Below are 15,003 nucleotides of genomic sequence, written 5' to 3' on the forward strand. Positions count from 1 at the left end.
GTTGTTCTTGCTTATATAGTCATAAAAATAAATTAATTCCCTACTACATACCCAACTAGGGATACTATAGATTGAAAGCTCGGATTTGTGTTAAAAACACAAGAGCTGTTTAGATCCCAAATTAAAAGATTACGCCTCGATTGATTTTACTCTAACCTAAACTAAATGGTGAATAGAGTAAATGCGAGTAAATAAACAATATAACTACTCTAAGCCATATTCAATAAAACACAGTAGTAAAATGAAAGCTAAAAGAGTAGGGAAGAGAGATACAAACACAAGATAACACGCCGATGTGTTATTGAAGAGGAAACCGAAGAACTCGGAGAAAAACCTCTCCGCCGGCCTCTAAGTGGTAAATCGATCCACTAGACAATAAGTTGGGATATACAAATAGCAAAAGACCCTCCAAGCCTACTCTACCTAATGCATCTAAACCCTCCAAACTCCTACTCTAACAAAGCTTCTTGGAACCGTGTCTTGTCTAGCTTTCCAGATCCCGTAATGTGCCTGATTGCATTCGCCAAAGCTTAGCTTCTTCCAATACTTCCCAACAGCACCAAAAAACTCACTGGACACTCAGTATGGTTGTGGTAAGTGTTTGGGCTAACAACCTATCAAAGATTTAGAAATGAAGAGGTAGGAGTAGAGGAAAACCACAATAGATGGTGTGTAGAATTGTGGGTATGACAATCTCATACTCTTAAGGGTTTAGGCTAGGGTTTTCTCTTTTGAAAATCTCTCTACTCAATATGTGGGTAATGATGGTATGTATAGTGTGTATGAGGATGTAGTGGAGCAGATAGAACAAAATAGCAAAATAGACTATTTTGCAAGTATCTCGCGAGAAGGCCTTACTCTTGAGACACTCATGAAAACCAGCTGTCATAACTCTTCGTATTCCAGTCATGTGCAAGGCACATACATCACTTTGCGGGATGCTTAGTTGCAAGATACCCGCGAAAACTCTTCTGTCTTCAAATGCTTGAGTTTTCACACACTTTCTCTCTATCATACAACCCTTACAATAAAATCCCACAATAAATACAGGGTATAAAAGATTGAATAAAATTACAAGCAAATCTGACACGGAATTAAAGCCAACGCAAAACAGTTGTAAATCACAACTTTACACAAATTTTTCAATATAATCTTTACAAATGGATGTGTTACTCGCTATAAAAAAGTAATTTAGAAATTTGTTTATTTTACTATTGAAACCCCCCGATCACATTTATCGTCACTCATTTTGTAAACCATGTATAGGAAAATGTATATAAAGCATTTTCACCTTTTGTGATTAGCCTCAAGTATCAATTTGTAAAGTTCATGTATAATTTTTTTTGTGTTACTAATATCAATCGATTATTTGTCTTTTTATTTGACAATGTGAATAAGTCTATATAAACGTAGTTATAGCTTATACGTAATATAAAAATACTGTACACCGCTACTCTGCTAGCTCTCTCTTTCTTGTGTTCTCGTTTCTGCTCTTCCATGGCTTCAACAATTCCACTTGATACCAAAACCTTGAAGGTATCACCTGTTCATCCACCTAAGATAACAAGTGTCAAACCACTAGCTGAATCAACTGGCCTCTCCTCCCTCCCTTCGATTTACACCTTCACCCATAATCTCCATGATGAACCAATATCTGATGATCCAGAAGATTCAATCCCCATTATTGACGTCTCTCTTCTTGTTTCCGGTAGTCCTGAAGAACAGTCCCAAGTCATCTATCAACTCACAAAAGCCTGCTCAGATTGGGGCTGCTTCATGGTACAATTTAACTGTCTTGAGCTTTCTATTAAATTTTTTTAACGTGTCTAAAGTTGTTGCATAATACTGAGATTTGACGAGGGTCGTCATAGGTGATTAATCACGGTGTGCCAGAGAGCCTGACAAAGGCAATGATAGAAGTGTTTCAAGAATTTTGCAACCTGCCAGAGGAAGAGAAGCAAGAGTTTCATGGAAACCATGTTATGGATCCAATCAGGTGTGGCACTGGTTTTAATCCTTCAACGGATAAAGTAAACTTATGGAGAGATCATCTCAAGTTCTACACATATCCTGAATTTCACTCGCCCAACAAACCTGTTGGGTTTAGGTACATTTCTTTTCATTTCAGATTTAACCTCCTAAATCATATCATATATTATAAATAAAAATTCATCTCTAAATTCGAAGGTATTAAGAATAATATCTTTTAAGGGTAGTTCATAATTGAGAAGTCATGTTTTATATTGGCTTTATCCAATTATAAAAGTTTATTTGTAATGCATTTTATTGGTGATGTATTGTTTTTCTGGGTTTTCATGTAAGTTGGGATAGTGTACTTAAGCCTCTTCTTGAAGACTGAATCAACCAGAGATCTCGCGGCCTAGAGGCAACCAGCTCGTGACCTAAGCTGCCCGTGAAGTCCATGTGGCAAGTCTTTGTATGAGAGTGCAATTGTGCACCTTACGACCATCTCACAACCTTATGGGGCGAACAGGTCGCGAGTTGCATGATCTCTATAAGGCATTTGGGCTTGGAGGGTTCATAGTGTCTCTATGTACTATAACTATCTTCATGGAGATTTCTAATATGTGGTTGAGGGAGAGGTTTCTACGTCCTGTGCTCGAGTTTTCCTCTTCCATAACACTTTTGGTGTTATGTGTGTTTTGCATGTTTCTCTCTATATTTCCTTCAGCTTTCTATATTTCCATGCTTGTGTAGTCTGTAGTCTGTTTGTTTAAAAATTTGCTAAGTCACTTACACTTTGACTATTGATTAGTTTAGTGTTAAAATCAACTTAGCCGTAAAACATCTTTGTTAGGTTCTAAGAAATTAGGAACTAATGTATTAGAACTTCAATATGTATATGTTGGCAAATCATGATCAAAACGTTTGTGTAAAGTTGTATTAGGCTGCTCAAAGTATGTGTTTGTGTAAAGTTAGTATCGAGTAATTGAAGGAAATTACTATTCAATTTTTGCAAGGCTCAATTGATTGACAATTAGACTCGATCGATTGAAGCTCTTGTAGATTATTTTTCTGCAGAATTTTCCAACTTAGCCCAAGCTCGTTTGATGTGTAGGGTTTTATGTTTTATGTCTCATATAAATAGAAAAACCCTAGCCATGTTTTAGAGGTTGTTGATATGCTGTGTGTGTGAATCTCTTGTGAGATCTAGAGGTGTTTACCTTCACACATACTTATGGTTATCAAGATCAAGATTGATGTCGACAGCTTGATGATCGCTTCAGTTGCTGTTTCAAGAGCTTAAAGAGAAACACAAGTGAGTGTACTTATGGATGTTGTAGATCTAAAAAAGAAGTAGTATGTGGACTCGGAGTTGTCATGTGGTCATGGTAGTAAGTTTTCTATTTGAGGTAGTAATAGGATGTTAGTGGTCTAAATTACTATTGTAAAATTTCAATTCTTTCATAGTGGATCTTATTTTACCTTAAGGATAGCTAAGTTAAATCCTCCGTAGGTTTTTTACTGGTTTGGTTTTCTTGGGTTATCATATCGTTGTGTTCTTTATTTTCCGCATTGTTTACTTGATATGATTTACTTGTGTTAACCTAGATTTGAATAATTTACCTAAGTAATCACTTGGCTAACTAATTAGGTTAGACAACTGGTGTTTTTAATAGGTCTAAAAACGTACAAGTGGTATTAGAGAGGGTTAGCTCTAGTGTTTAGATTTTTTTATCTAAGAGTTGATCCTTGACCACTGTTATCATGGAACACGGTCACTTTCTTGTGATCCCACCTCACTTTAATGGGAACAACTATGCCTACTAAAAAGTAAGGATAAAAGCATTCCTGAAATCCATTGATGAGAGGGTTTGGAATCCGTTGAATACGGAGGAGAGAAGCCGACTACTCTTGTAAACGAGTGGCAAACTTCTCAAAACGAAGTAGCCACTTTTAATAGCAAAGCCATGAATGCTATTTTCAATGCTGTTTCTATGGAGAAATTCAAGAGGATCTCAAATGTTGAGGTTGCTCATACTGCATGGAATATTCTCTAAACTCTGCATGATGGCACAAAGACAATTAAGATTAATAAATTGCAGCAGTTAACAACTACATTTGAAAGCATTAGGATGTCTAATGATGAAAGTTTTGATAAATTTTATGCTAAGCTTAATGACATTGTTAGTCCTGCTTATAAATTGAGTGAAATTTATGATCAACCTAAAATTGTTAGGAAGATTCTTAGATCATAGACTGAGGATTTCAAACCTAAAGTTACTGTCATTACTGAGAGCAAGGATGTGGACTCCATCTCTTTTGATGAGCTTATAGGATCTCTCCAGTCCTATGAGCTAGACCTACCCAAGATAAATAAATCCAAATCAATGACTCTTAAGTCAGTTAATGATGTTAATGGGAATGGATTTGATGAAAAACTCTTTTCTACAGAGATTGCTTATCTTGGCAAGAACTTTAGAAACTTTCTTAAAAACAATAATTGAAGGGCAAGAGATAAAAATAATTCTGAACCTAGGAATTTTAAGAGGAATGAACCCACTAAAGTGAACAATACTGATAAATCTAAAGAGAAAGTACGTCAAACCTCTAATAATTCTTTGGGTCAACAATATTTTGGTTGTCAAGGGCATAGTCATGTGAAATCAGAATGTGGCTGTAACCCTTAGTGATGATGAAGTTTCTAATAATGAGTCTGGTAGTGATGAGGATGAAAAATTCATTGCTTTCATAGTTACTACTGTAGTTGATGAAAGTGATATTGTTGAAGAAAGTGATATTGTTGAAGAAAGCCTTTCTGATGGGGAACTCTTTGAATGTGCTGATTTGCAAGACGCTTACAATAAGCTATGCAAGGTTGCTGCAAAAGATGCAATGAATGTTGAAAAAGGTTTAAAGAAAATTTCTTCTCTTGAACTTGATAAGAAAGATTTGTTGTTGAAATTGCTTAATGCTAGCACTTTAATTTATAAAGTGAAGACTAAGAACATGATGTTGACTAACAAGATTAAGAAATTGGAACTAGAATTATCTATTCTAGAGAACAAACTAATAGGTATGCTAGTTCTAAACTTGATCACATGTTGAGTGTTCAGAAGTCTCCTTTAGACAAAACTGATCTAGGTTTTATTGAAAGCATCTCTTTGTCTGAAACTCATTCCACAAATTTTGTTCCTTCTTCTGAGCGCCTCGTGAGTGAGATTGTCAAACTAGTAGAAGTTACACCCCCTAGGAAGATTAGGGTTGATCTCAAAGAGTCTAAGCCTAAGAATCCTAACCCTCCTAGGATAAGTTGCATGATAGACTTGTATGGGTTTGTCGTTTTGTGGAATGTCTAGGCACATTCGTCCACATTGTTTCAAATTGCAAGCTGCTAAGCGTGCAAATAAGCCAAAAATACCTGTGCCTTAAGCACAAGATCCTATAGTACTTATTGGTGAGTTGGTAAAGACGTTAAACCTTTATTCCAATCCTAGAGTTACTCATCATTCTAATCAGTATAATAAGTCCAATGCTAGAGTTGCATCTAAGAGGTTTTGGATGCAAAAAGCTCAATCTAATTGAGTTTTTCTAACATGGTCCTTGTACTTCATCTCTTTATTCTTTGTGACCGTTCTTCTTTTGTTGTTTTGGTTTCTTTTTGTTTTTAAGATTTGCATTGCATAACATTCATGCATTTCATGATAGGTTGTTTTTTTTTTCCTTTTCAAAATTAAAAAAAAAAAAGAGGGAAAGGAAGGAAAAATGGGTTTTGCATTATTGTTTTTAGACCTAAAGTCAAGGCTGGCCATATTATTTTTACATAACATGTTTATGTCCTTTGTTTAGCTTGGATGAGCTTATTTTATTGCACTTTACTAGTTTTGGCTATGTTGTGCATGATCTTAATTTTGAAGTCACATGCTTTTGATTGTAAGGACTAAAAAATCTTAAGAAAAAGGCATAAATAACTATCTCACTACTGTTTACCAGCCAATCGTGAACACCTTAGTGCATATCATAAGATTTTGTGCTCGAGAAAGTGTAGCACATGCACAAAAGAACGTAAAGTGTAGCCTCGGTTATAATGAATTCAAATATAATAAAATTGGTGTGTACATTATTGGGTTATAATAAATTCAAATTGAAATAAAAATTGGTGTGTACATTATGAGACAAATTAAGAAACTTACATGATTGCAAACTTGTTTTCTAGGAGATGTGGAAGTTATATGATGTAACTCTTAAGGTGATAGTCACTTTCAAATTCATGTGATGAATTTTGTAGGAAATGTAATTGATTTCTATTACTTATCATCTCACATGTAACTCATGTTTTTGCTAGTTGCACACACTACACAAGTTACTCTTTGCTAAACTTAGTAGTTAATATTGTGTGTGATTTTGTTGTGGCCATTCTAGATTAAATTTGTTCGGATTCTAATGCAAAATATATTTTAATGCAAATTGATTGAAAATCTTGTTTCTGGAATATCTGAGTTGAATTCAAGGGATTTTTGAAAAACATTTCATCTCATACTTAAGTATTTTATTCATAAAACAATGTGCTTTGAGGAGGTTCTGCATTAAAATTCTCAGTTTTTCAAAAAGTTGTTTTTTCAAGAGTTTAGATCGATCGAACCTATTGCTCGACCAATCGAAAATGCAATAAAATTTTAGGTTACAATCTGCTTGGCTTGATCGGTGCTCGATTGGTGTTGGATCGATCAAATATTTTCTTCGATTGATCGAACCTATTTTTTCAACCGATCGAAAAATCGGTCAGAGAGTTTTTTAAAAGGCCTTTCTCACGTGTTCATCACACTATTCATACTTTTTCAAAAAGCTCTCTCTCTCCTACTTTGACCGATCCAATACAAGTCAGATTTTTTTCGTTTTCTTCCTAATGTTTTCTCAAGGTTTTTTTCCTCTAGTGCCGGTAAGACCTTATTACCCTTTCTTTTTCATTTTATTTACATTTTTCATGCATTTTAGGTGTAATTTTCAAACCAATAGGAATTTGGGTTTTGATTTTTAAATTGGTTTCTTTCAAAATTAATCATTAGGATTTTGTTCTTGGATGCTATAAACATGTTTCCCATGCATTAATTTGATTAATTTGAGGGTTTGTGATCAATTTGAAATTCTAGGGCTTGAAACTACATGAAATTGAGAATTTTGTTCAATTGGGCTGTAATTGGTCAAAGTAACTTGTGTAATTGATTGATTAATTTATTATATGATGTTTCCTAACTAGTATGATGGTTAATTGCTCAATTTGGGTTATTTTGTGAAATTGGGTTCTTCAAAATTTGGGGTTTTTGTTCTAAAACTCTATGTACTAAATACTTGCTAGGATGTATATAGTATATTTTCAGTAATTATAGATTGTACTGTTTATGTAAATCTTACATTGAACATTAAAAATATTTTGTGTACAACATTGTATATATTTATTTAGTTTACAATGTAAATCTTGCTTAGCAAGCTAGTACAATGCAAACTAATAATTTTTCATCTTTAAATTTTGGCAAATTTCTTTTTCAATTAAAATTTCAAAATCAAGAAACAGGTCATGGCCTACCTGCAATTCATAATGAATGGTTTATCTCAATTTTTATTGACACAGTGAGATTGCATTGGAGTTAAGCAAAAGAAACAGAGAAGTAGCGATAGTAATACTGAAAGCTATATCAAAGAGCTTGGGGCTGGAAGAGAGCTACATAGACAAGGCCTCCAATTTTAAGTTGGGTTTACAAATTGTTGCTGCTAACTTTTATCCAGCTTGTCCAGAGCCAGAACGAGCAATTGGCATCCCCCCTCACTCGGACCATGGTCTGTTAACCCTTTTGGTGGATAATGGAATCTCTGGACTTCAAATAAAGCATAAAGGAAAATGGATTAATGTCAATCTCCTTCCCAATGCACTCTTTGCTCACATTGGTGACCACTTGGAGGTACATTCTGTCTTGCATCTACAACTCCTTTTTTACTTGTCCCCATGAATTATTCATCTCCTCGGTAACTTTATTATTATTATTATTTTTTTATGTTTCCATGTTGTTTTCTAATAAGCAACTAGTAAGGTTGGTTTAATAAAATTTTAGGTTTAAGGTGATAATTTTCTTGTATTTATCGTTCATTAAATATTTTTTCTATTCTTTTTATTGCTAATTCAAAATTTAAGAATTAAATTAACATTCATTTGCCTTAACATTTATAAGTAAAGACGGACTCACTTAAAATCAAATTAATAAAAGATTTTTTCGAATCAATTTTATATAAGTCATAAAATAAATATAAAAAAATGAAATTAACTTATGAGTAAATTATATTATAGGGTGATTCAATTGTGGAATGGTTGGTTTGATTTTGGTCCCTTAAATATTTATTTTATATTAGACTGTCATATAAGTATGTTTCAAAATATTATATGGTTGTCTTCCATTTAGGATAGAACGCAATTCTCTAAATATCCAAAAGAAAGAGTCAATCATGTTAAGAGCTTAGTTCTAATATTACTGAGGGTTCGTTATGCAATTAGTATCGGGAAAAATAAAAAGGGAATTGGTGATGGGAACGGTGTACCTAATAGACATACACATTGGGGTTGACTTTTTTAAAAAAATATTATGGAGATTTCTTCGATTTGAGGAATTACCTAATTGCCAAAATGGCCAAAATGAAGTATTAACCCTTTAAATAGTTTAGTTCGTAATATTAAGTATGGCTAGTTGTGAATTAGTAGAAATTAAAACAGGGTAGATGATCGTAACAATGAAGTGGAGACACAAACAAGAGTTCACTTTTTTTTTCTTTATATATATATATATATATATATATATATATATATATATATATATATATATATATATGTACTTAAGTACGTATGTAAATAATTTTTTTTTATCTTTGGCTTTAGGTTTTTTCGCATATAATGTTGATCTTCACATTCAAGCCTAATTAATATTTAACCAATTGAAAAAAAAATTAATCACAATTTATTGAATTTATCAAAATTTTCTAAATATATTGTTTCATGCAAGATTTTGAGCAACGGCAAATACAAGGGTGTTCTACACCAGGCACTTGCCAATGACAAAGCTACAAGAATATCCATAGCCATGCCACATGGACCATCGCTAGACACAGTTATTAGACCAGCACCAGAGTTTGTTGACAATGAAAGTCATCCACCTAAATACATTGAACTAACGTACAAGGAGTATGTGGAATTTTTGCTAAGCGGTAAGATTTGTTCTAAATTTCGGTTGGATTTTGAAGAAAGCGAAGCAATCTATGCTAGTTGATTGCTTAACATGGCAAATTTCATAATGTAGCGTTTGATAATAAATGTTGTTCGGCTAAAATTTACTTCCATTCCCAAAATTTGGTTTGAATTTGTAATTTGATAATAATGGTTATTAATAGGATTGATGATTGTTTCATATCAAGAAGTTTCACACTCCAATCATACCTACCATGTGTAAAATTTGAACATTTTTTTTAAAAGTGGAAACTTGATATCTATATTTTACAAGTGTTTGTATGGACTGTGGACAGGACAATGTGGCACAATATTTTTTTTCCTATTAATAGACAATTATTCCTGTATTTATAACAGTCTCCCTATTTTACAAGGAATCAATTACTTGGTTCGGCAATTTGCTTACATTTTCGGAGTTATTATGATTTCACTATTTTCAAGAGAAAATACAAGATGCGGCAATAAAAATTTTCTCACTTAAAACAACACGACTAACTTAAATCTAAAATATTAGTATTTATAACTCCCATAGCGGATTCACAATGAGCTAAAATGGACTAAGTCTCAAAAAATTTCTCATTAAAATCGTAATACTTTTATATTGGGTCTAGTTATAATCCTAATCAAACATAAAATAAGCTCCACATAGCCTAACAAAAATGTTCTCTAAAATTTCTTGAGAAATTTACAATGTATAGAGGTCTTTTAATTTTGACCTGTAATTTTATATAGATGATTTTATATCATGTCATTAATTCATTAACAATATCTTTAAAATAATAGTGCTACAACAATTATTAAAAAAAAAATGTGAATTGGTGTGTCATATTTTATTAATTCATTTTAGTTTTTAAATATTTAAAAAATAAAAAACCTTGAAAAAACCCACAATTTTCAATCTTAATTAGTGCCTCTCTCGTCCTCTTTTCTTATCAAGTCATACTTTTCCTGCATTTAGTGCTATCTTTAATCCAGCCAATTGGAGATTGTTAAGTCATATTCTTTTGTACTTAATATTGTCTTTATTTCACACCAATTTGATTGTACTTAATATCTTGTATTTGTGGGCTTTGGTTGTTGTTGTTGTTGTTGGTTTTTTTTTTTTTTTTGGAGGGGAAAGCTTTTGTTGTATTTGAGTTGTGGTTGCGCATTAAAATTGGAAGTTCTGCTAAAGGCAATTTCGCACCCACCAAATGAAGTTGGCACCAGCGAAATTGGTATGTCATAGTCATTTAAAAAGTAGTTGGGTTTATTTTCATGAGTCCTTGGAGATTTCGTACCCGTGAATTGCACATGCTTATAAACTTGTTACATAGATGTTCCAACTTCTTACCTATTTTATATATACACCTTATTGAAGGTCAGCCCTACCACTAGGCCAATTAGACAGTCATCTAGGCCCTAAATTTTAACCAATAGAAATTTCTATACCTATAAGAGTATTAATTACACTCCAAATATTAGCTAATAGATTAAAAATAATAATAATTCAATGGACCAGGGGAGTCGATACCGTACTATATCAACCAATACTGTCGGTATATGCTGTATCAGTACCTACACCCACTACAAAAAAAAGGGTCTATGGCCGTGTTTCAAAAACGCGGCTATAGACCCCAAAAACGCGGCTATAGGCTATAGCCGCGTTTTCTAGAGCTGCGTTTACAACCGAGGCCTAAGCGGCGCAGCAACAGCCCCTGCGGGTCTATAGCCGCGTTTTTATAACCGCGGCTAAAGGTCAAGTCTAAAGCCGCGTTTTTTAACCATGGCTATAGGCATTGGGTCTATAGCCACGTTTTTTAAAAACGCAGCTACAAACCCACTTTAAGCTGCGTTTGTAACCGCGCCTATAGGTTTTATTAAAAACAAAAAAAAAATTCTGGATTTTTTTTTTTCCTCAAAAAATTCAAACTTCAAACAAAAAAAATTCAAAATTAATCACAAACCCAGAAAATCCAAAACCAAACACAAACCCAAAAAATTCAAAATCAAACACAATATCCTCATAATACAAACCTAATATGCTCCAAAATATAATAACACAAACCCATGAATCTCCTCTCATTCAACAAAATCAACCCAAAGCTAACACTAAATCCATTCAAGGAACATAAAAGCATAAGCCCAAAAATAGAAAAGAACAAGCTCAAGAACACAAACCCATTTAAACATAAGCACTATAGCACAAATTCAAGCACATATCCAAAAAATTCAAAATCAAATAATTCCACCAATGTAAAACCCATACATATAAACACATAAATATTACTCCCAATGCTCATAAAGTTTAGATAAAAATAAGCTCTAGCAAAAGTATAATACCCATAAGAAGATTAGAAATTTTTTACCTTAAATAGTAGAGATGAGTGAACCTTAGCTTCTCCAATGAAGATTTCCAGTCATCTTTGCCGGAAAAATGAAAAGAATCCATTGTGTTGAGAGAAAAAGAAAAGAATGGATGTGTTGAGAGAAAAAGAAAAGAAAAGAAACGAAAAACATGAGCATAGAGAGAAAAGATGAGATATTTTGAATTGAGTGGTAGGGAGTAAATGGGGTAGGTGGGGGGTCAGGTCATTATTTTTATTTTTTAAAAAGTAGACCTATAGCCGCGTTTTTAAAAACGCGGCTATACGTCCTAGAAACGCGTTTCTAGAAACGCGGCTATAGCCCCCACTTTATAAAAAAAATTTATTGGACTATACATGCTATCAAGCTTAAAAGTAAAATTTGGCTGGACCTATGGCCGCGTTTTCAGAAACGCGACTATAGGCCCTTAAAAAAACGCAGCTACACACATACAAACACGGCTATAGACCTTACCTAAATCTGCGTTTTTTAAAACGGGGCTATAGGTTATGTCTAAAGCTGCGTTTTATAAAAAACGCGGCTAGAGGTTAGGTCTATTGCCGCGTTTCCTAGAAACGCCGCTATAGGTTTGGTCTATTGCCGCGTTTCCTAGAAACGCGACTATAGGTCAAGTATAGTCGGGTTTTTTTTTTAAACGCGGCTAAAAAACGTGGCTACAGCCCACGCTTTTTGTAGTGACCGGTAAAGAAACATGGTTGTTTCTTACCGCTTCAAATACCAAGGCATACTGAATTGTACCTACCATACTTGGAAATATGTTAGATTTTTGCCGAAAAATATAAATTGGCCAATATTTAAAAGGAAAAAAATAAATAAATAAACAATGTTAGTGGATAAGAATAAAAAAAACCAGATAGCTCAAATCTCCACTGCCACCATGTTGTTCGGTAGTAACCCTATTTTTCCATTCATCCTCTCATCGAGTCCTCCTTCTAATCTTCTTCTTCTTCACAGAGAGTCCCAAAAGCTAGACATCTTCCCTCTTTTCTATTTCTTACTTTATCTTATGTTTAGGGACGGTAGGTTCAAGTTGTAGCTTTTTAACTTTTATTTTTTTGAGGACATGTGTAGCTTTTATGGCCTTCAAACTTGAAGTTTGGGGAGTGCGTCTTTGATAGGATACTAACCCACGTGAGGAAAATTCGTGTATGAGATGATCTCATAAGACCAATTTCTTAATGACATGTGGGTCCCACAAGACCATCTTATACAAGGGACCTACATGTCATTGAGACATAGGTCTTATAAGACCATCTTATACAACATTTACTCTCCACATGAACTTGATAATTCAAAATTTTAAAATCGTTCATTTTTTAAACCTTTTCCAATGGTAAGTAGGAAAAGACATTAATTATTATTATTATTATTATGAACTAAATAGTAAATCCTAAATACATCAATGGCCTAATATTACTAATTAGCTCACACTTTAGCTAAAGGTTAACATATTAAGTATTTCTAAATTTAAATTTCTTTTACAAGTTGTAGGGATTTGACTTAACATACATACATACACACACACACACACACACACACACACACACACACACATATATATATATATATATATATCAAATAAGCGGTAATCTCGAAATGGTACACTAGTATTAATTGGTATCGAAATGTTTCGTTTTCCTAACCAAACCGAAACGCCCTTCAATACAGTATTGACTCCCTTGCAATGGACACAACAAAGTTACAATAATTTCAAAACATTTTTAAATTAACATTCCATCTCACACATAGGCTCACCACAATTTCTAATTTAATTTTTTTTTCTATACTAATTTTGGAATGTTGTGAATTATTCTGTCCTAACCTAGCATTACTGTTGTACCTGGATTTCGGCCCACGCTCGACATTATCCCCCAATTGTTGAGAGTTTTTCACTCAGCGACTGTGTTTGGTGCAAAGTACATAAAGTGTTTGCACTTGTGCAATACTAGGGTGATATGTGTGTGAGTGAATATTTTATCCTATATTCATTTTTATGGAGTCACTATCACTCATTGGAATTCTAGGGTGTGATTGATCACCTAAATCTAATTGATTTTATTTCCTAATTTAACTAAGAAACTTCTAAGGGCTCTTAAGCTAAACTAGAAAATAAAAAGAACATCTCGAACTAGAAATCAAAGATTTGGAAGTTCAGTTACATGTGGGGAAGGTGTTAGACACTCCCACAATGCCTATCCAAAAGGATAGTACCTCATTTTGAATTTAATCTTGAAACTCAACATTTATATAACAACTAAAATATTTGGAATTTGATTTTGAAAAGAGTGGACACTATGCATGTGCATGTAAAATGAAACAATGATAAGTTCTATCCTAGGATGACAGACAAAAACGAGGATATACCCCTTTTAGCGAAAAGTTCCAGCAAAATGCCCAATTTTTGAAATTATTTACGGATATGCCCCTGTTTTGAAACTTGATTTAGAAAATCAAGTTATAGCCAAATCAAACTAAAAAAAAAAAAATTGTGGAACTCGAGTTCATGAACTCAAGTTCTACACTGAAACTCAATTTTAAGAAAATCGAGTTTCAAAACAAGAACATATCCCTAGATAGTTTAAAAAATGGGGCATTTTATTGAAATTTTTTGCCGAAAGGGGTATATCCCCATTTTGGCCTAGGATGACATGTAAAAATGAATGACATATATAATCTATCCTAACATAACATGTGAATGCAATATCATCCACAATATAGTGCAATAGAGCTTTACATAATCAAATCCCAAAAAAAAAGTTGCAATATTACAATATTTAATAGTCTTCCCAACATTACAACATTAATACAAAAAAAAAAAAAAAATATATATATATATATATATATATATATATATATATATATATATATAGAGAGAGAGAGAGAGAGAGAGAGAGAGGTTCAAGTTACACCTAGTGTAACTCTACATAAGTTATACCTTTTTTTACACTTGTACTTAGTTACAAGTTTAAAAATGCAATCATTGAGATAATCTATATAGAATGTTTTATAACTTATTTGTTATAAAAGTAAGACACTACAAACTTTTATTTGATTTTTTGTTTGGCCACTTGAGAGAAGTAACTGTTGCGATGGTTTGACATCCCGGCTGACTGCCACTAGCTTAGTGTTTTTCATGACACATTACGGCCAAGGGATCAAACTGATATGCAACACCTGTAAGATATTTATCTGAAAAAAATAAAATTATTTAAATCTCATTTTTAGTAGTTTTTGGTGCATTTGAGACCAACATAATTAAATTATAATTTTATGCAAAGTTTTCCGGTGCATCAAATAATACTAAATTATATTAGTTTAAATAAAAATTTGAATTTTCCTGTGAATATATATAAGATATTCGTGCATTGTATGTGTAAACATGAAGAAGGTAAGATTAGTTGATTTTG

The 15,003-nt window shown here is 33.0% G+C and overlaps 1 protein-coding gene across 1 annotated transcript; it reads left to right on the forward strand.

The window, feature by feature from the left end:
• Window positions 1–1,497: 1,497 nt before the first annotated feature.
• LOC142644091 (2-oxoglutarate-dependent dioxygenase 19-like) lies at window positions 1,498–9,272 on the forward strand. Its single transcript, XM_075818770.1, has 4 exons — window positions 1,498–1,779; window positions 1,872–2,107; window positions 7,592–7,919; window positions 9,009–9,272. The coding sequence occupies exons 1-4, from the start codon at window positions 1,498–1,500 to the stop codon at window positions 9,270–9,272; spliced, it is 1,110 nt and encodes a 369-aa protein (XP_075674885.1).
• Window positions 9,273–15,003: the final 5,731 nt, after the last annotated feature.

This window comes from Castanea sativa, chromosome 7 (genome assembly GCF_040712315.1).
Source record: "Castanea sativa cultivar Marrone di Chiusa Pesio chromosome 7, ASM4071231v1".
In the NCBI taxonomy this organism is placed as follows: Eukaryota; Viridiplantae; Streptophyta; class Magnoliopsida; order Fagales; family Fagaceae; genus Castanea; species Castanea sativa.